At 42.8% G+C, this 23,592-nt stretch overlaps 1 protein-coding gene across 1 annotated transcript in view; it reads left to right on the top strand.

Moving 5' to 3' along the window:
* Positions 1 to 23,592, top strand: part of LOC130272994 (uncharacterized) — a 443,176-nt gene that overhangs the window by 359,008 nt on the left and 60,576 nt on the right. Inside the window, exons 9-10 of the mRNA XM_056519091.1 lie at positions 787 to 840; positions 13,473 to 13,577. Of these exons, the coding sequence (XP_056375066.1) occupies positions 787 to 840; positions 13,473 to 13,577 (159 nt within the window). The remainder of the gene's footprint in view (positions 1 to 786; positions 841 to 13,472; positions 13,578 to 23,592) is intronic.

Raw genomic sequence — 23,592 nt, 5'->3', positions numbered from 1 at the left:
TTATCTGTAACATTATAGGGGGAGATTCATCAAAACCTGTGCAGAGGAAGAGTGGTGCAGTTGCCCATAGCAACCAATCAGATTGCTTCTTTCATTTTCCACAGGCCTCTAAAGAGGCCTGTGGAAAATGAAAGAAGCAATCTGATTGGTTGCTATGGGCAACTGCACCAGTCTTCCTCTGCACAGGTTTTGATAAATCTCCCCCATAGTGATTGTGTTGCTGTAGATAGTACGATGTGTTGACTCATCAGGTTTTCACCCAGTAGACTTATTTTCTCTTGTTATTTTATCAGTACAAACTCAAAGACCGCAGAAGTTTCTGCAGGTTGACATTATCCGCATAACCGGGTCACTGGGGTCTCTCATACTGAGTCACTGGGGTCTCATGTTTTTAATTATTAACATCTCTGTGATTCAGCAGCTGAACATACACAGCGGATATGGAAGGAGAATCCATCATTGTGTAGGTTTCTGGAGGAGAACGTTGGAGCGATGCCGCTCTGAGGCTAAATGGCTTTCATAGCACTGTATTTATTGTCATTTTTGCCCTGTACGAGGGGTATGATCAAACTGAGAACAATTTCCAGGACATTATCCAGAGACTTGTGTCAAATATTGATGACTCAATATAAAATACATTGCATATTCCTTTATAATGCCCAGCGGTGTTGTCTTTGATTGAGGAATTGAGGCCAGAGATCGGATCAATTATTGAGAAGGTTTTTCTGGATGACCTTGTGGCCTGGAATCTCTTATTAAACTTATGATTGATATTTTGTTTTCCAGTTGGCTACAGAGGTCTTGGAAGGTCTTCTGGAGGAAGATGATGAAGTGATCCAGGTAAGGGCATACATATGTTATGGACTTTTTGTTTTGTATGCAACCCAACATCCCCTGCATTATCACTGTCCAGTGTTCCGGTCCTATGACATTATATCAACCTCCTATCCATTATCCCCAATACTTTCCCATCTCACACTCTCCTCACATAATCGACTTCACTATCTTATCCTCACCTCTGTCTCATGCCAAAGTCTCCACTCTCCCACTATCATTCCCACCACTGTCCCAACCTTACCTTTTATGCCCATCCCTGTCCTATGTCATAGTCTTAACCTTCTATCCATTACCCCCCCCCATTTGATATCATAATCCACAACATTGTCCAGTTTAATGCCATAATCCACACTGTTGTCTTGTGTCATAGTCACAACCCCTATTTCTATTCCTCACCATCTTATGCCATAGTCGCAAAGTTTCCTCTGTTATTCCTACCACTGCCCCATGTCATAGTCCCAACCAAGACACGATAATCCACACTATTGTCACAGCTACAACCTCCCTGTATATTATCCATACCATCTCACATCATAGTCCCAACTTCCCCACAGTTATTCTCAGTACACTCTCGTGTTATAGTCCTAACCTACACTTTATTATCCCCACCAGTGTCCCAGATCATGGACTCAACCTGCCCTCCATTATGCTTACCCCTGTCCTATCTCGTATTTCCATGTCAAAGTCTTAACCTCTGTTGCCTGATGACATATTCCCTACCAAAACATAATTCCAGCTATTTTCTTATGTCATAGTTCCAACCCGCAGTAGATTATTCCCAGTATCTCATGTCATTGTTGAAACTTCTACTCTATTATTCCCACCGTTGTCCCATGTCATGGTCCCTACTAAGATACAATCTCCCCCATTTACTCACATCATAGTCCCAACCATTAGTATGTTATCCCCTTCATGTCATAGTCCCAGCTTTCCCTCTTTTTTCCCAACACTTTTTCACTTAGTTTCATCGACCACCTTATTATTCCCACCACTGCCCCATGCCATAGTCTCAACCTCCTATAGAGCTCCACTTTATAATACTTACTTTTGCATTATGTCATCAACTCAGCTCCAGTAGATTATCCCCATCACTATCCCATGTAACAATGCCAACTTCACTATTTTCTCCATCACTGTCCAATATACTAGTCCAAACCTTTACACTATATTCAACACCTTTATCTTGTTAGGCAGTCCAAACCAAGTCTGTATATTCCTGCTATTTGCCCATGTCAATGCCCCAACCTCCACCGTGTAATCCTTACTATAGTCTCACTTTCCAGTATATTCCCCCACTTCACAATCCCTTGTCATGGTCCTAATGTCCCCTAGATTATCCCCTCCACTGTCTAATGTTCTAGTCCCAACTTCCACTTTACACCACTGTCCTATGTTATAGTTCTGCAGGGTTAAACAAATACTACACCCTAATGTCTTAGGGGGCAAAGCCCATCACCATAATGGGGTGGGGGGGTTCAAGGTTGATACTCTTAGTGGTCCCCATATCTTCTATATATGCCCTTGATAGGAAGTAAACATTAATTGGGGTACTCCTCTGCTCATCGTTTGGAACAAACTATTCCCAACACTGGGGCCGGCGCCGGGAGCTTGTGACGTCAAGCCCCGCCCCCTCCATGCAAGTCTATGGGAGGGGGCGTGACAGCCGTCACGCCCCCTCCCATAGACTTGCATGGAGGGGGCGGGGTGTGACGTCATGAGGGGGCAGGGCTATGACATCACGAGCACCCGGCGCCGGTTCCAGCGTTCGGAACAGTTTGCTCCGAACGCTGAGCAACGGAGTACCCCTTTAATTATAGTTGTTGAATTTTCCATCTGGATATCCGCAGTTCTTTTTCCACGGTTCATCTTTACGCCCCGGCAGCAAATAGTCTTTATTAGCCTCAAATTGTCTGTATGTGTAATGTTCTGCTTCAAGAAATCCACCGTCAAACCAGTCAATGGCTTTTTATTTTTTCATTTAGTCTTATTTTTGGAGAGCACTTCAGCCCATTATTCCTGATCATACCTTACAAGCAATCCATTTTCACACATTCATCTTAATTTAGAACATTTTTCCCAATCTATCGTGAGTGATTCTTTATAGAATAACACTTATGTATTTAATAATACGTTACATTCAGAAAGTTCTGAATCCCATTCGCTCATTGTGCCTCGCCGGGTACATGTTTTTGTATTTATTATGTTGTTTGTAATGACGCTAGTGCATTTGGTAAACACAAAAAAAGCACTTTGGGTATTTTTGAATATTTTTGAAAACAATATATTGCTTTTAGCAAAAACAAAATCCTTTGTGTGTTATGGTCAAGAACGCTCATGAAACGGTCTCCTCAGTCCTACCGTAAAGAGGTCTATATATTGTCCTTACATAATCCCAATCAAGACACGTTTATTCCCACTATGTTCTCATGTCATAGTCCCAACCCCCCGTATATATTATCACCATTTCATGTCAGTCGCAACCTTCTCTCTATTATTCTCACCGCTTTCCCAAATCGCAGTAATCCGCGCCATTGTCTTGCATCAATACACCAATCCTCAGTATATTATTCCTACCATGTCACAGTCCTAGAATTTCCTCTATAGTCCTCATTACTGTCAAATAGTCAGAACTTTCGCTCTATTATCCCCAACACTGTCCCATGTTGTAGTCCCAGCATCTCTTTTATAATCCCCTCCGCTGTCCCATATAATATACCCACGGTATGACCGACTGTAGAGAGGCCTATATAATGTTCTTGTGTGTTTGTCCTAGCAGAAACAAGTTGGCATTAAAGTAGTACTCCGAGCTAGGGGTATTTATTTATTTATTTTTGCAAAATCTGCATTGATTCAAAAAAAAAAAAAAACATCTAGTCATCTTCCGCCACTCCCCTGGTTCCTCCCTTGTCCGTCTGACGTCACCGGTGCACTACTTTTTCTGGTTCCATGTGGTTAATACGTCAAGCTGCAGCTTCGGCGAATCGTTGGTCGCAGTGATGTCCGCCATGTCCAACATTTTGTGTTACCTAACCTCTCAATATATCTAAATAATCTAAATAGGCTGTTCTCCAAAAGAGTAAATACCAGTAAATATATGAAAAATTGCATGACTTTTATTGAATATTATAAACAACATACATGATCTAAAATCACAAATAAATGTATATATTTATCAAGAAAAAAAAAAAAACGAGAAAAGATAGATACCTGGTAAAACACTTCACACAGTATACATAAGTGGGTAAATCCTAGTCATAGCAAAAGAGTAAGTAAAAGTCAGAACAGACGAGGTATGAAGCCCAAACATAAACAAAAAAACAGTGTACCATCCCAGTTTCCCACCAATCCTCCGACGTGTTTCACCAGTAGGGCTTATACTTGAGATGAGCTTGTGTATATATATATATATATATATATATATATATATATATATATATATACAGTGGGGATCCAAAGTTTGGGCACCCCAGTTCAAAATTTGTATTAATGTGCATAAAGAAGCCAAGGAAAGATGGAAAAATCTCCAAAAGGCATCAAATTACAGATTAGACATTCTTATAATATGTCAACAAAAGTAAGATTTTATTTCCATCATGTACACTTTTGTCGTCTGCAAAAGTTTGGGCACCCTGCAGAATTTATAGCATACACTGCTCCCTTTGCAAAGCTGAGACCTGCCAGTGTCATGGATTGTTCTCAATCATCATCTGGGAAGACCAGGTGATGTCAATCTCAAAGGTTTTAAATGCCCAGACTCATCTGACCTTTTCCCAACAATCAGCACCATGGGTTCTTCTAAGCAGTTGTCTAGAAATCTGAAACTGAAAATAGTTGACGCTCACAAAGCTGGAGAATGCTATAAGTTGATAGCAAAACGTTTTCAGATGTCAATATCCTCTGTTCGGAATGTAATTAAGAAATGGCAGTCATCAGGAACAGTGGAAGTTAAAGCAAGATCTGGAAGAGCAAGAATAATATCAGACAGAACAGCTCGCAGGATTGTGAGAAAAACAAGGGAACATCTCAAGAGTAGGAAGAAAAATGGATTCAATAAAATGTCAGCAAATTTTGGATGCTAACTTGATGCCATCTGTGAAAAAGCTGAAGTTAAAGAGAGGATGGCTTCTACAAATGGATAATAATCCTAAACACACCTCGAAATCTACGGGGGATTACATCAAGAGGTGTAAACTGAAGGTTTTGCCATGGCCTTCACAATCTCCTGACCTCAACATAATTGAAAATCTATGAATAGACCTTAAAAGAGCAGTGCGTGACAGACAGCCCAGAAATCTCAAAGAACTGGAAGACTTTTGTAAGGAAGAATTAAGATACCTCAAACAAGAATTGAAAGACTCTTGGCTGTCTACAAAAAGTGTATACAAGCTGTGATACTTGCCAAAGGGGGCAGTACAAGATATTAACTCTGCAGGGTGCCCAAACTTTTGCATACGCCATTTTCTTGTTTCCTGTTATTTTGAAAGTATAAATGATGGAAATAAAATCTAACTTTTGTTGACATATTATAAGAATGTCTAATCTGTAATTTGATGCCTTTTGGAGATTTTTCCATCTTTCCTTGGCTTCTTTATGCACATTAATACAAATTTTTACCTGGGGTGCCCAAACTTTTGATCCCCACTGTATATGCACATGTAACCAATACTAAGACAAACACTAAGACACACCTGACACTGGAGTATCCAGACCGATGCCGCGGACCGGAAATAAGGTGCTGGCCATATGATCATCCACCAATCATTAGAAGGCAATGTTTAAGGAGTGAACCACATAATTTACTGTGTGCTTCATAGCCTATCTATATATATATATATATATATATATATATATATATTATGTGATTTTATATAATGTATGTCATTGATAATATTCATTAAAGATAATAATAATAGTTTTTATATGTTCACATGTTAGTGGCTCTTTGTGGGCATGTACTCCGTATACAGAGATACAAATCTTCTGCATAATCCTCGGCTAAGGGGTTATCCTAAGCAGAGGCATAACTTGTATCTCTAGACCCGCAATGCAGAATCTATCACAGGGCCCCAGTCTACCCTTTGCTATCCTTAAAGGGGAACTCCGGTGGATTTTAACCCGATAACGACCATGGACGAGTATAGACGTCCAGGTTGGCGGCCGTTCCCGCACCTGGACGTCTATACTCATCCATTCTTCTCGTGGGTGCTGCCCAGTGCACCCACGAGATCGCGGCAGGGACTCGGCTGTATCACACAGCCGGGACCCTGCTGCATTGCCAGGACTGAAGTAAACTTTGGTCCCGGCAGTTTTAACCCTTACAGCCGCGGTCGGAAGTGACCGCGGGCTGTAAGTGTTATGACAGAGGGAGGGAGCTCCCTCTGTCTCCTCTGCAGCACCCCGCATCGCGATCGCGGGGTGCTGTGTGTGGCCGCGGCCTGCCGCACTGCCGGGAGTGAAGTTCACTTCACTTCCGACAGTTTAACCCTTACAGCCGCGGTCAGAAGTGACCGCGCGCTGTAAGGAGTTCTGACAGAGGGAGGGGGCTCCCTCTGTCTCTCCTGCAGCACCCCGGAGCATCGCGGGGTGCTGCTGCATACCTGAGCAGCCGGGGGTCCTACAAAGACCCCCAGGTCTGCCCTGGGTATTGCCTGTAGGACATGCCAGAGGCACGTCCTAATATGCTGCCTGCTAGTGAAAACTGGCAGGCAGCATATAACTGCAATGCTTTGGAATACTAAGTATTCCAAAGCATTAAAAAGTGTAAAAATAAATAAATAAAATAAAAGTGTAAAAATAAATAAAAATGTAATAAAAGTGTAAAAATAAATAAAAATGTAATAAAAGTGTAAAAAAAAAATATTAAAAATACATTTATTAAAGGAATCTAATTAAAAAAAGGCATAATGTGTAGGATCGCATTGGCGGACATCCGCAGCATGTAATATGCTGCGGATGTCCGCCACGTGATCCTACACATTATGCAGCAGTCACGGTAATGAGCTCCCTGCTGCGGCTGGGTAGCTTTGTGTGTCCACTCATAGCGGCGGATTTCCCGCCAGCATTCATGAGCGGACACACGGAACTACCCAGCCGCAGCAATAATGGATATATTCGCCATGAGCGGGTGCTTATTCCCACAACATGGCGGATATATCCATCAGGAGCCTTAACTGTCACAGACAGACGCGTTATACTGCCAGCCGACCAAGGACCAATCAGAGAGGTCCCTGGTCCAGCCAATAACTTGTAGGGGTGCGGTATATAAATGGGGTCACTTGTGGGGGTGGGGGTACTGTTCTGCCCTGAAAGCCAAATGGCGCTCCTCTCCTTCTGAGTCCTACCACGCGGCCAAGGAACCATATATGGCCAAAGCGGGGGTATTTCCGAACATGGGACAAGCAACTAAATAAAATATAGGGGGCATTTCTTTCAATATTAGAAGTGATGTACAAAAAATATGCCCCCTAAATGATGCATTTGTGAAAAATTGCAAATTTCGAATTTTTAACACTGACTTAGTAATAATTCCTGCCAAAAAACTATGGTGTTAAAATACTCACTATACCCCCTAGCGAATACCTTGAGGGTTCTAGTTTTTGAAATGGGTCATTTGGGGGGTGTTCCTATGTTCTACTACCTTTTAATTTCTACAAACCTTGCATAGCACATAAAAAAAAGATGTACTAATTTTCAAAATTTCAAGTTAAATTGTTAGGCTTCTAACTAATTTAAAATGTTAATTAAAAACTAAAAAATGACGTCAAAATAAAGTAGACATCTGAAAGTATAAGTTTCATAAACTATTTGGTCAGTATGTATAAATATACGCAACCAATTAGTGTTAAAATAGCAAAAAATCTTAATTTTTTGTAAAAATTTCATGATTTTTTGCATTGTAAAAAAAAAACTACAAATGATATCGACTTACTTTTACTATGTACATGAAGGACAACTTGTGACAAAAAAACAATGTCAGAATTATCGTGATTGGCAAAACGTTACCAGAGTTATTCTCTAATAAAGACAGACATCCCCCAATTTGAAAAAACAGGCCTGGTCTTTCAGGGGCGTACAGGTTTATTTGCATTGGTCCTTAAGGGGTTAAATAAAAATTTTTTTTTTTTTTTTATCAACTGGTGCCAAAAAGTTATACAGATTTGTAAATTACTTCTATTAAAAAATTGTAATCCTTCCAGTACTTATCAGCTGCTGTATGCTCCAGAGGAAGTTCTTTTCTTTTTTAAGTCCATGTCAGAAATTGTCCAGAGCAGGAGCAAATCCCCACAGCAAATCTCTCCTGCTCAAAAAAGTGTCCACAGACAATGTGGTGGTTTGAGCTGAACAAAACCCCACAGCTCAGAGCAGTTGTAAAAAAGCAAAATGTAGGCAAACATTAGTAAATACCATAAAAAAATACCTGTCGGGGAAAGAAAAACACGAAGAAATCAACACTCCACTCTTAGTAAATTAAAGCGCACAGGTGTGAGATTTAAAACAAGGCTTGGCTTCCAGCTGTCAATCAAACAGGGACCGGAATGAAAGGGGAAAGGAAGAGACGTTCCAGCCCTCAGCACTTTAGTGCCTTGGGAACACCTATTTGACTCTTTTCACCAGAGAATAAAAGCATTTTTCTATGGTATGGAAGCCCAGACAGATACAGTGGTCCCTCAACATACGATGGTAATCCGTTCCAAATGAACCATCGTTTGTTGAAACCATCGTATGTTGAGGGATCCGTGCAATGGAAAGAATAGGAAGTTGTACTCACCTGTCCCCGCCGCTCTGGACCGTCACCGCTTGTCACCACTGCTCTGGATGTCGCCTTCCATCGCTGTCGCCGCGTCCCCGATGCTCCAGACGTCTCTGCTTCCCCAGTATCCTCGCTCTCCGTCGCCGCCATCACGTCACTACGTACGCCGCTCCTATTTGATGACGGGACGGCGTGCGCGGCGACGTGATGACGACGGAGAGCGCCGGCGATGCAGGGAATTCGGAGCATCGGAGCACACGGGGCACCGTAAACGGCTATCCGGTGGCAGCTGAAGCAGTCTGCGCTGCCGGATAGCCGTTTATGCGATGGCCCCGACATACAAAAGCATCGTATGTTGATGCTGCCTTCAACATGCGATGGCTTCTGAGAGGCCATCGCATGTTGAAATTATCGTATGTCGGGGCCATCGTAGGTCTGGGGGTCACTTAATATGAAAGGTGCCATGTGTCTTCTAGGCCTAGTAGCATCTAACAGTGTCAGAAAGGGAACTGCAGCGGAAAGATTATCTTAAAGGGGTGCTCCACTGCCCCAGAGTTTTAGAACATTTTGTTCCGAACGCTGGGTGCGGGCTGCAGGGGTTGTGACATCATAGCCATGCCCCCTTGTGCCTTCATGCCACGCCCCCACAATGCAAGTCTATGGGAGGCGCAGTCGCCATGCCCCCTCCCATAGACTTGCATTGAGGGGGTTTGATGTGACATCACGAGGGGCGTGGCCGTGACGTTGACCCCAGCAGCCAGCATTCGGAACAAAATGTTCCGAACGCTGGGGCAGTGGAGTACCCCTTTAAAGAAATGAATCTGTACAGAATGTTAAAAAGCTGGCCGTCCAATATAGGGCTGTTATTTTTTGTTATTTATTACTAGACAATAAGCATTCCAGCCATGATAACTATGAGCTACTAATGTTCCCGTTAATAGAAAAAAAAGTAAAAAAAAATAATAAAAGCGAGTGGTTTGTAATACAGTGCTGGCATGAGGCCGCCTAGAAATTATAATACTTTAAAGACTGTATTGTAGCGCAGTGTAATATAGAGTATATGAACTCATTTCACAGGCGGGCCCCCGCTGAGACGGTACACACAACAAAGCACCGACTTTAATAAAGCTATTCAAACTTCTTTGCACAAAACTGGTCACCTTGGCAACAGTAGGAGCATGGGTTAAGTAATATGGCACCACATTTGTCTGGATGGAAGGAAGCGACTATTATGTATATGATTATGTATATGTATGTGGCGGATTATATCACTGCACTGTTGTGACTGTCTAAGCTGCCCATATATGTATATGTGTATATATATAATCACTTGTCTATATATGTCATCTTTAAGCAGACAGATGAGCCGTGTCTGTCACTATTATAGAGATATGTAACACATGGTTTCCTATTGCCGAGAATGCTTTGTAAACCCCACCTATCAGTAAAGGTCACACACCCATGACAGCGGGCCTAACAATATTCGAGTTCCCCCGTAAACTTTTTAGCAGGGTGCCATCCTATACATTGTGTTAGCAGGGTGCCATCCTATACACTGTGTTAGCAGGGTGCCATCCTATACACTGTGTTAGCAGGGTGCCATCCTATACACTGTGTTAGCAGGGTGCCATCCTATACACTGTGTTAGCAGGGTGCCATCCTATACACTGTGTTAGCAGTGTGCTATCCTATCCACTATACACTGTACCAGTAGAGTGCAGCCCCAGTAAAGTGTGCGATCAGAGTGCAGCCCCAGTAAAGTGTGTGATCAGAGTGCAGCCCCAGTAAAGTGTATGATCAGAGTGCAGCCCCAGTAAAGTGTATGGTCAGAGTGCAGCCCCAGTAAAGTGTGCGATCAGAGTGCATCCCCAGTAAAGTGTGCGATTAGAGTGCATCCCCAGTAAAGTTTGCGATCGGAGTGCAGCCCCAGTAAAGTGTGCGGTCAGAGTGCAGCCCCAGTAAAGTGTGCGGTCAGAGTGCAGCCCCAGTAAAGTGTGCGGTCAGAGTGCAGCCCCAGTAAAGTGTACGGTCAGAGTGCAGCCCCAGTAAAGTGTGCGATCAGAGTGCATCCCCAGTAAAGTGTGCGATTAGAGTGCATCCCCAGTAAAGTTTGCGATCGGAGTGCAGCCCCAGTAAAGTGTGTGATCGGAGTGCAGCCCCAGTAAAGTGTGCGGTCAGAGTGCAGCCCCAGTAAAGTGTGCGGTCAGAGTGCAGCCCCAGTAAAGTGTGCGGTCAGAGTGCAGCCCCAGTAAAGTGTGCGGTCAGAGTGCAGCCCCAGTAAAGTGTGCGGTCAGAGTGCAGCCCCAGTAAAGTGTGCGGTCAGATTGCAGCCCCAGTAAAGTGTGCGGTCAGAGTGCAGCCCCAGTAAAGTGTGCGGTCAGAGTGCAGCCCCAGTAAAGTGTGCGGTCAGAGTGCAGCCCCAGTAAAGTGTGCGGTCAGAGTGCAGCCCCAGTAAAGTGTGCGGTCAGAGTGCAGCCCCAGTAAAGTGTGCGGTCAGAGTGCAGCCCCAGTAAAGTGTGCGGTCAGAGAGCAGCCCCAGTAAAGTGTGCGGTCAGAGTGCAGCCCCAGTAAAGTGTGCGATCAGAGTGCAGCCCCAGTAAAGTGTGCGATCAGAATACCAGAGTTCCATCCCTTCCCAGGTAATAACAAGATTTTTAAGCCGCTACTCTACAAATTAAGCTTTTTATTAATTTTGTAGAAACTAGCTTATTCTTCGGAAACAATAGAAGCAGCATGGAGCGAGCCACAAATAATGATAATAGTCATTAGTTCTGATGGGGTAGGCTCATCATTGTTATGGTGACTTGCCCCACAGTGCAAAATACATCATTGACGGTACTTCAGGAACCTGGGGGGTGTACCCTCTCTGTTAGTGGACCCCTATGTATGCACCCATATTAATACATTGAGTGGATCCATATTTATACATTCTGTGGGGTAGTAGATCCCTTTATCCCTTTATATGCCCCTTGTCTGTTAGTGCAGTTTTTCCCAACCAGGGTTCCTCCTGCTGTTGCAAAACTACAACTCCCAACATGCCCGGACTCCCAGACTCCCTTAGGCTGTCCGGGCATGCTGGGAGTTTAGTTTTGCAACAGCAGGAGGCCCCCTGGTTGGGAAACACTGTGTTAGTGGACCCCTATGTACTTTGTTACTGCACTCTGATCATACACTTTACTGGGGCTGCACTCTGATCATACACTTTACTGGGGCTGCACTCTGATCATAAACTTTACTGGGGCTGCACTCTGATCGCACACTTTACTGGGGCTGCACTCTGATCATACACTTTACTTGGGCTGCACTCTGATCGCACACTTTACTGGGGCTGCACTCTGATCATACACTTTACTGGGGCTGCACTCTGATCATACACTTTACTGGGGCTGCACTCATCGCACACACTTTACTGGGGCTGCACTCTGATCATACACTTTACTGGGGCTGCACTCTGATCATACACTTTACTGGGGCTGCACTCTGATCATACACTTTACTGGAGCTGCACTCTGATCGCACACTTTACTGGGGCTGCACTCTGATCATACACTTTACTGGGGCTGCACTCTGACCGCACACTTTACTGGGGCTGCACTCTGATCATACACTTTACTGGGGCTGCACTCTGCTGGTACAGTGTATAGTGTATAGGACAGCACACTGCTAACACAATGTATAGGCTAGCACCCTGCTAACACAATGTATAGGCTAGCACCCTGCTAACACAATGTATAGGATGGCACCCTGCTAACACAGTGTATAGGATGGCACCCTGCTAACACAGTGTATAGGATGGCACCCTGCTAACACAGTGTATAGGATGGCACCCTGCTAACACAATGTATAGGATGGCACCCTGCTAACACAGTGTATAGGATGGCACCCTGCTAACACAGTGTATAGGATGGCACCCTGCTAACACAGTGTATAGGATGGCACCCTGCTAACACAGTGTATAGGATGGCACCCTGCTAACACAGTGTATAGGATGGCACCCTGCTAACACAGTGTATAGGATGGCACCCTGCTAACACAGTGTATAGGATGGCACCCTGCTAACACAGTGTATAGGATGGCACCCTGCTAACACAGTGTATAGGATGGCACCCTGCTAACACAGTGTATAGGATGGCACCCTGCTAACACAGTGTATAGGATGGCACCCTGCTAACACAGTGTATAGGATGGCACCCTGCTAACACAGTGTATAGGATGGCACCCTGCTAACACAGTGTATAGGATGGCACCCTGCTAACACAGTGTATAGGATGGCACCCTGCTAACACAGTGTATAGGATGGCACCCTGCTAACACAGTGTATAGGATGGCACCCTGCTAACACAGTGTATAGGATGGCACCCTGCTAACACAGTGTATAGGATGGCACCCTGCTAAAAAAAAGTTTACGGGGGAACTCGAATATTGTTAGGCCCGCTGTCATGGGTGTGTGACCTTTACTGATAGGTGGGGTTTACAAAGCATTCTCGGCAATAGGAAACCATGTGTTACATATCTCTATAATAGTGACAGACACGGCTCATCTGTCTGCTTAAAGATGACCTATACCTTGATAATGATCCCTATGTATGTTTAGTAGGACGATATATATGCATCCTGTTAGGACCTTCTATATATTATTTAAGAAAAGAAAGTTCCCTAATCTTAGATAACCTTTGCAATTGTTGAGATTCTCTGCACAGATCCCCATCTAGTTCATTACTGAGGCCATTTTGCTTATTTAACACACTTTCCCATTCTTTCTTATCTGATGCATGGCGCGGGATCATTAGAAGTCATTCCCGCTCAGCCAGGAATATTCTCCGCTGCTCTCGGCCCTCTCTGCCGGCTGCCCATAATGATGCCCCTTTTGACCCTTGTCTTGTAGGTTTGGTATCTTCTGGGATGGGTCTGTTATCTGCAAGCCAAGGAGTCTGAGGAGGAGGAGGCGTTCAAGGACTCTGCCAGGACGTATCTAAGGAAAGCCAAAAAGGTAGACAGCTGCTGTATGCATATCTTGATCTGTTCCTCTCCCCTGTGGTTCACCTGTCACTGAGAGGAAGGGCTTTGTGTTCTCCGCTCCTTAAATGAGAAATGTGCAGAATGGGGGGAGGATGAATAAAACACTTCAGAAGAAAAGAAAAAAGAAAATAGTCGTCTGCACCAGATATTTACTTCTGTTCATATTTCTATGTGAATATGTTTTTATTGTTCACGACTCTGAAGTTGCATTTGTTCCTTTTCATTATGATCAAAAAGATTTGAAAGGAGCTTGTGAAATAGTTTTCGGCAAACAACAAAGGGATTACTTTTAGCCGTGACAAAATCTTGCTTATCTTTCGCCTTTTTGCTGAAATGTATTTGCTCGGAAATAGAACGCTTTATTATATTTGTTTTATATTTTCCATTACGTATTTATTTTTGCTCTGCCAGCGCTTAGTGTGATAGCGGCCTCCCGCTTCCCGGCATGCTGGTAAAATGGCCGGGATTGCAAACAGTGCATTGTAAAAAAATAAATAAAAAAACCCCATAGGAAAGCAGGATTATTTCTGCATAATGCGTTTCCCAGCTTTCCTAGGCGCCGGTACAAAGCCGATGCGGCCATATTGTGAGATGGACTGATACATTGTCTATTTGGCTGGAAATGGAGGGCATCACAGAGGCACAGAGCACAATTAATTTCATGCCTCAATGGCGCTATTAATTCCTTTCTAATTCATGGAATTTTTGCAAATGGCTTCATTCCTATGGGGCTGCCAGGAACAATTCAGCAAAAAAACAACAACAGCCCTTTAATTGCATATTATTGGTGCTACACTATGGTTTCTACATTGTAGCAAATAATATCTACAGTATCTATATTTAATTATCTATTTATCTCATATCTATCTCATATATATCTCATATCTATCTATCTATCTCATATCTATCTATCTATCTATCTATCTATCTATCTCATATCTATCCATCTCATATCTATCTATCATCTATCTCATATCTATCTATCTATCTATCTCATATCTATCTATCTATCTCCTATCTATCCATCTCATATCTATCTATCATCTATCTCATATCTATCTATCTATCTATCTCATATCTATCTATCTATCTCCTATCTATCCATCTCATATCTATCTATCTATCTATCTCATATCTATCTATCTATCTCCTATCTATCTATCTCATATCTATCTATCATCTATCTCATATCTATATTTAATTATCTATCTATCTCATATCTATCTATCTATCTCATATCTATCTCATATCTATCTATCTATGTAATGGATAAAGGCAGCACACCACAATAATGTAATCCAAAAAGCTTTGAATTTATTCCATGATGTGAATAACAAAGTTTCGGCGATCTGTCACCGCCATTTTCAAGTCTGCGGTGAGAGATCGCCGAAACGTTGTTATTCACATCATGGAATAAATTCACAGCTTTTTGGATTACATTATTGTGGTGTGCTGCCTTTATCCATTACATATCCAGCAGAACCGGAGCACCGAGGTTCAATAGGCTTGCACCCATTCCATTACTCTGGATGTGCTGCTTATTATGGACTTTCTATCTATCTATCTATCTATATCTATCTCATATCTATCTATATCTATCTCATATCTATCTATCTCATATCTATCTCATATCTATCTCATATCTATTTATCTATCTCATATCTATCTCCTATCTATCTATCATCTATCTCATATCTATCTATCTATCTCATATCTATCTATCTATCTATCTCATATCTATCTATCTATCTATCTACCTATCTATCTATCACATATTTATGTATCTATCTCATATCTATCTATCTCATATCTATCTCATATCTATCTATCTATCTCATATCTATCTATCTCATATCTATCTCATATCTATCTATGTCATATCTATATTTCTCATATCTATCTCGTATCTATCTATCTCTCTATCTATCTATCTAGAATTCCAAAGAAGCAGCACATCTGCCAGAAAATTAATGAAAGATTAAGAGGTGCACGCAGTCATAGGAGACTTGGTTAGGGACTACAACTTCAATAAAAAGGAGATAACCGCAGCACACAAAAAAGTATCTTCGTGCAAAAAAGTGAAATTTATTCCATCTTCAGCAAAAATAAAGTGCAACGTTTCAGTAGTCTCACACTACCGTCTTCAGGCATGCCTTTTTTGTGTGCTGCGGTTATCTCCTTTTTATCTATCTATCTATCTCATATCTATCTCTATCTATCTCATATCTATCTATCTATCTATCTCATATCTATCTATCTATCTATCTATCTCATATCTATCTATCTCATATCTATTTATCTTTCTATCTCATATCTATCTATCTATCTCATATCTATCTATCTCATATCTATCTATCTCATATCTATCTATCTCATATCTATCTATCTATCTATCTCATATGTATGTATCTATCTCTGTGTTTCTTAAACGTGGTCCTCAAGTCCCCCCAACAGGTCATGTTTTCTGGATTTCCTTAGTCTTTCACAGATTATATAATTATGGTGATGCCTGATTCACTGACCATAATTATATAATCTGTGAAAGACTAAGGAAATCCAGAAAACATGACCTGTTGGGGGGACTGGAGGACCGTGTTTGGGAAACACTGATCTATCTCATATCTATCTCATATCTATCTACACTGCTCAAAAAAATAAAGTGAACACTTAAACAACACAATGTAACTCCAAGTCAATGACACTTCTGTGAAATCACACTGTCCACTCAGGAAGAACACTGATTGACAATCAATTTCACATGCTGTTGTGCAAATGGAACAGACAACAGGTGGAAATTATAGGAAATTAGCAAGACACCCCCAATAAAGGAGTGGTTCTGCAGGTGGTGACCACAGACCATTTCTCAGTTCTTATGCTTCCTGGCTTATGTTTTGGTAACTTTTGAATGCTGGCGGTGCTTTCACTCTAGTGGTAGCATGAGACAGATCCTACAACCCACACAAGTGGCTCAGGTAGTGCAGCTCATCCAAGATGGCACATCAATGTGAGCTGTAGCAAGAAGGTCTGCTGTGTCTGTCAGAGTAGTGTCCAGAGCATAGAGGCGCTACCAGGAGACAGGCCAGTCGTGGAGGAGGCCATAGGAGGGAAACAACCCAGCAGCAGGACTGCTACCTCCACCTTTGTGCAAGGAAGAGCACTGCCAGAGCCCTGCAAAATGACCTCCAGCAGGCCACAAATGTGCATGTGTCCACTCAAACGGTCAGAAACAGACTCCATGAGGGTGGTATAAGGGCCTGATGTCCACAGGTGGGGGTTGTGCTTACAGCCCAACACCATGCAGGACGGTTGACATTCGCCAGAGAACACCAAGATTGGCAAATTCGCCACTGGCACCCTGTGCTCTTCACAGATGAAAGCAGGTTCACACTGAGCACATTTGACAGACGTGACAGAGTGTGGAGACGCCGTGGAGAACGTTCTGCTGCCTGCAACATTCTCCAGCATGACCGGTTTGGCGGTGGGTCAGTAATGGTGTGGGGTGGCATTTCTTTGGGGGGGCCGCACAGCCCTCTATGTGCTTGCCAGAGGTAGCCTGACTGCCATTAGGTCCTGAGATGAGATCCTCAGACCCCTTGTGAGACCATATGCTGGTGCAGTTGGCCCTGGGTTCCTCCTAATGCAAGACAATGCTAGACCTCATGTGGCTGGAGTGTGTCAGCAGTTCCTGCAAGAGGAAGCCATTTATGCTATGGACTGGCCCGCCCGTTCCCCAGACCTGAATCCGATTGAGCACATCTGGGACATCATGTCTCGCTCCATCCACCAACGCCACATTGCACCACAGACTGTCCAGGAGTTGGCGGATGCTTTAGTCCAGGTCTGGGAGGAAATCCCTCAGGAGACCATCCACCACCTCATCAGGAGCATGCCCAGGCATTGTAGGGAGGTCATACGGGCACGTGGAGGCCACACACACTACTGAGCCTCATTGTGACTTGTTTTAAGGACATTACATAAAGTTGGATCAGCCTGTAGTGCGGTTTTCCAATGTGATTTTGAGTGTGACTCCATATCCAGACCTCCATGGGTTGATAAATTTGATTTCCATTGATAATTTTTGTGTGATTTTGTTGTCAGCACATTCAACTTTGTAAAGACGAAAGTATTTCATACGGTTAGTTCATTCATTCAGATCTAGGATGTGTTATCTCATATCTATATATCTATCTATTTATCTATCTATCTATCTCATATCTATGTATCTCTCTCATATCTATCTATCTCATATCTATCTCTCTCATATCTGTCTCTCTATCTTTCTCATATCTATATATCTATCTATCTCTCTATCTCTCTTTCTCATTTCTATCTAGTCATCCAGTGTTAACCGATAATATCTGTAATGCATCTATCTTCTATCCATCCTCCCACAAGCCTCTATAAATATTACTAGTATTGCACCATGTCTCCCGTTTCCTAGTCGAGGGGCCCCAGTGTCCACCACCCACTTCTCCTTCTATAAACAGATGCAAATAAAATGTGTTCTCCGCTGAATAGCTGGAGGTGTGTGGAGATTGTGTGATAAAGCCGCCTCTATACGAAGCTTCCAGCAGAAGACATATGTTATCCGTATCGCACATAAATAAGGCACCAACCCTCTGCTCCGCCAAGTATCCCACAGGTCGATCATTACCATATAAATGGTTTGTCATTAATTTAGAGCTATAAATAAGACATTATTTCCTTTTTTTCCCCAAGTATGTGTTTCTGTGTTTCCATTTTGCTGCCTGATGTTGTCAGTCAAGTACGGTGATGCCGAGTGTTGATCTTACCGGGGATTCAGCCTCTCACTTAACATACAGATAGGACGAGCACTTGAGATTCCGTAAGCCATTTAAATTGTACATGAGAGGAACCTGTAAATCCCTTTCTTATTACTGAAGACTTTGCCTATTACGATACATACATTTATGTAGAAGCGTGTGGGGGTGTTCCCCTGTGGATACAGTCAGGCGGAATAGCGGCCTTTGGAAGTATATTACATTTGATGAAATGTCACTAGTGTTAGATTTTATTGCACAGCCAAATAAAGACTGACTAAAAGTCTGTTTTCCATCCCGATCCTATAAATATATATAAATATATATATATATATATATATAAATAGCTTTGTAGGAACTTGTAGAGAAAAATGTCCAGCACGGTAATACATACAATAAAGCCTCCTTTATTAGGAACACATTGATACACAAGGTTTACAAAGTGACGCATTTCAGTGGATAACCTCTACCAGGGCCGGCTCGGCCTATAGGCAAAATAGGCAGCTGCCTAGAGCGCCTTCTTGATGAGGGGCGCCGCTCTGCCTGCCGCAAGAAAGTTACAACCAGCATTCTTTCTGATCACTAGATATTGCGTTTATCGACGCTTATAAAAAGTACTGACTGGTGCAATGCTGACTATTTCTTTATCTTGTCCTGCTCTTTACTGCACAGCTGTTTTCATTAGCCATGCACCGAAAGGGAAATTTTGGGCCAAAACCGAAAATTTTGACTGTGCTTGGCCGAAAACCGAAACCAAAGATGCATTGCCCCACCAACTTTTTTTTTTTTTTTTTAAATATAGTTTTTATATAACTTTTTTATTTTTCTATATACGGGAATGTTTGAGGGCTTATTTTTTGCGCTGTGATCTGTAGTTTTTATTGGTACCATTCTAGTTCTGATGTTTTTTTTTTAAAATACTTTTAATATTTTTTTCTGATAAAAATCCATCGATTTTATTTTTTTTTATTTTTATTTTTAATATTTGATATTTACACCATTACACTATCACTGTTATCAGCCATATACTGTTAAGTGGTACTCTCTCTGTTATGGGGGTACTTTATCACTGTTATCAGCCATATACTGTTATGTGGTACTCTCTGTTATGAGGGTACTATATCACTGTTATCAGCCATATACTGCTATGGGGGTACTCTCACTGTTATGGGGGTACATTATCACTGTTGTAAGCCATATAACAGTGATAAAGTATCCCCATAACAATGAGAGTACCCCCATAACAGTATATGGCTTATAACAATGATAAAGTACCCACATAACAATGAGAGTACCCCCATAACAGTATATGGCTTATAACAATGATAAAGTACCCACATAACAATGAGAGTACCCCCATAACAGTATATGGCTTATGACAATGATAAAGTACCCCCATAATAGCATAAGCCATATACTGTTATGGGGGTACTCTATACAGGATGATCATACACTATATCAATGTTTCCCAACCAGGGTGCCTCCAGCTGTTGCAAAACTACAACCTCACAGCATGCCTGCTGGGAGTTGTCGTTTTGCAACAGCTGGAGGCACCCTGGTTGGGAAACACTGCACTATATATTCCCACGCTCCCTCTTATGGCCTCTGGGTATGATCCGGAGCAGCTGCCGCACTATAGCGGATAACGCACGGCGTCACAGCGTGTTCCCTGCGACCTCCTCCACTCAGACCCCATGGACACTGCCTTGTCCACCTTATCCACAAAGCTCCTGATCCCATAGCTCAGCAGCAGACAGCTCCCTGTTGGCCCGGGTTACAACGTCTACCAGAAGCAGTTCACGCGGTGCAGCTCATGACGTCATAAGCGCGACAACATCAGCCGCCTACATTTTCGACCATTACCGGTGGGTCCCTGGCTGCTAAAAGCCAGGACCCACGGGCTATGATGCGAGCGCAGCTCCTGCACTCGCATCATAGCTGCGGTGGGCATAAAGGCACGTTCTGGTTCGCTAAGTCCCTGTCGCCCAGGGCGTACCTGTACGCCCTGTGCCATTTAGGCCACTGACGGCCTTTTCGGTGCATCCCTAGTTTTCATGCTTCCGGGGTTTGCAGTGGGCAGGATTATCGTGTAAAGGACTACAGTTCACTCTTTACTAAGTCAGTGCAGGGGCTCGGTGTCATTAGACGGCTAAATACCTGCTTTACCCAACACAGGATGTAGATGCCACAGTGCCATAAAAATGTATTTGGCAGAATAAGGCCAAAAAGCTGTATTTATGTTCACTAAGGGGCTAAATTTGTATGTAGATTATTTATTGATGGAAACTGTCCAAATAACTACTATGAGACTTCTATACAGTAAAAAAAAATTAAAAGTTTACCAACGCATAGTGGCCTAGCTTGTGTCAGATGTACACTCTTTTGGCATATTCTGGGTGCATGGATCTTTTGCCATATATTTGACATGTGCACCAGGATCTTTCCTAACAAACCTTAGCAAACACCCTTTTAGGGGATTAATGGGGTACTCAGGTGGAAAACAATTGTTTTTAAATCAACTGGTGCCAGAAAGTTAAACAGATTTGTAAATGACTTCTATATAAAAATCTTAATCCTTCCAGTACTTATCAGCTGCTGTATAATCGAGAGGAAGTTCTTTTCTTTTTGAATGTATTTTCTGTCTGACCACAGTGCTCTCTGCTGACACCTCTGTCCATTTCAGGAACTGTGCAGAGCAGGAGCAAATCCTCATAGAAAACCTATCCTGCTCTGGACAGTTCCTGATATGGACAGAGGTGTCAGCAGAGAGTGGTCAGACAGAAAGGAAATTCAAAATGAAACTTCCTGTGGAGAATATAGCAGCTGATGAGTACTGGAAGGATTAAGATATTTATGTAGAAGTAATTTACAAATCTGTTAAACTTTCTAGCACCAGTTGATTTAAAAATGAAATAAAATTCCACCGGAGTACCCCTTTAAACCAAAGATCACAGAATAAAGATAGGAAAAATAAGCGCCAAGACCCTCATGTCCCAAGAGGCCAATATATAGTACAATGATATTCTAGTTGTCCAGGACTCAACACTGCCCTAGTGTCTGGGGAATTTCGTTCTGAACGCTGGGTGCGGACTGCGGGGGTCGTGACGTCACACCACGCCCCATCAATGCAAGTCTATGGGAGGGGGCGTGGCATCAGCCACGCCCCCTCCCATAGACTTGCATTGAGGGGGTGTGAGGCGTGACGTCACGACCCCCGCAGTCCGCACCCAGTGGAACAAAATGTTTTGGATGCTGGGGCAGTGGAGTACCCCTTTAATAGAGCAAATACACAGCAAAAAACCTAAAACATATGCCTTACATGCAGATATTGATACAAATTCACAGTGGATATCTGCACAGAACTTGGTGAAGTCAATCAAAAATCCACAACCTAATGTGCGTCTGAAAATCTGCAGGCAAAAAGTTGCAGCTGTTCTGACCCACGTGGATCCAACCAAAAGGTGAAAATTGATTTATCTTTCTCTAGGTGACAGCATGGCATCACCTTCATCAGTATTCATAATGTCTGTCTACAGTCTTAAAGGGGTACTACACTGCCTCAGCGTTAGGAACGTTTTGTTGCTGCCACGCCCCTTCCCATAGACTTGCATTGAAGGGGCGTGGCAGTGATGTCACAACCCCTGTGGCCCGCAAATAGCGTTCAGAACAAAATGTTCCGAATGCTGGGGCAGTGGAGTACCCCTTCAAGGGCCTCCTCTCTCAACAATGCCACCCTAGGCCCAGGGCCATGGGTGGCAAATAGCAAATACAGCTCTCACTGCAGCATTTAAGGGGTTTCACAGTGACGCTGCCAACCCCCACAATACGAACATGTTGTTCTGATGGTTGGTGTGGCCGCGGGGGCCTAATGAAGGCTTAAAGAGTACCTCTCATGATCTTGTTAAATTTTATAATCCTCCCAGTTCACTGCCCCCATCATGATAAACCACCCCTGCCTTTATTTTTTTTTTATTTTTTATTTTTCTACTTGGACATTGCTCTGTATTTTCTGCTCAGTATCAATCAGATTCACAGACTGGGAAGGGGCGTTTCTCAGCAGGCGTGACATCATCTGAAGCCATACAGGGGAGAACTTCCCTCACTCTACTACACACAGCCCAGTGCAGTTCAGTGTGAGATGAGCTATGATTGGATAAGGCTGCACACACACACCCCTCAGCACTCCAGACTGCATTTCCTGATTTTTGGACTTCTGCCAGGTCAGCAGGAGTCCAAAGTCTGTGCAAGAGATGGGGGGGGGGGGGGGGGGGGAGGGGGGGGGAGGGAGGGAAATGTGCTCTGGACAAGTAGGGAGACTCCTAGTGGTATCTTTTTTTAACTCAAATAAAACATAGAAAACGTTATTGTTTTTAAACAAAGTACTTCAGAAAGATATTTTTATTCACCATATGGACTGCAATAACAAAAATTCATTTTAATGACAGTGCCCATTTAAGGTTGGGCCCAATATAGCAGTCTATTAAATCAGCAATCAAGAAATTGCATGGTCAAGTGTACTAAAGAGAAAAAAAATGGAACATTGCAGTTAGAGATGAGCAAATTTACAGTACAAATTGCCAAATCTGAATCTCAAGCGGTGGTGGATGATTTATTATGTCTAGAAAAGTAGCTCTGCTTTGAAAGTGCTCGGACTCCCCAGAAAATCTGGTATGATTTTTATTTTTTTAATAATTTTTTTTATTTTTTTGCACATGTAACAAAACTGCAGGACCCCAGCAGAATGCGTTGATAAAAATGATATATGTCTCCCAAAAAATGGTGCCATGGTGGTGAATAGAGATGAGCGAACTTACAGTAAATTCGATTCGTTACGAACTTCTCGGCTCGGCAGTTGATGTATTTCCAGCATTAATTAGTTCAGCTTTCCGGTGCTCCGGTGGGCTGGAAAAGGTGGATACATTCCTAGGAGACTCTTTCCTAGGAATGTATCCACCTTTTCCAGCCCACCGGAGCACCTGAAGGCTGAAATAATTTATGCAGGAAAAGTCGTCAACTGCCGAGCCGAGAAGTTTGTGACGAATCGAATTTAAGTTCGCTCATCTCTAGTGGTGAACATCATATTGTTCTGCAGGATCAAAATAGTCTATTTGTCTCTAATTCTTGGTAAATTGAGGAGCTGGTTAGAAATGTTTTCTTTTTTTATTTTTTTTTTTTTTAGGTGATTTTTTTGTTGTTGAACATTTT

This window comes from Hyla sarda, chromosome 5, assembly GCF_029499605.1.
Source record: "Hyla sarda isolate aHylSar1 chromosome 5, aHylSar1.hap1, whole genome shotgun sequence".
Taxonomy (NCBI): Eukaryota; Metazoa; Chordata; class Amphibia; order Anura; family Hylidae; genus Hyla; species Hyla sarda.
The sequence above is the reverse complement of the archived record's forward strand: the minus strand, read 5'-3'. Positions and strand labels throughout refer to the sequence as shown.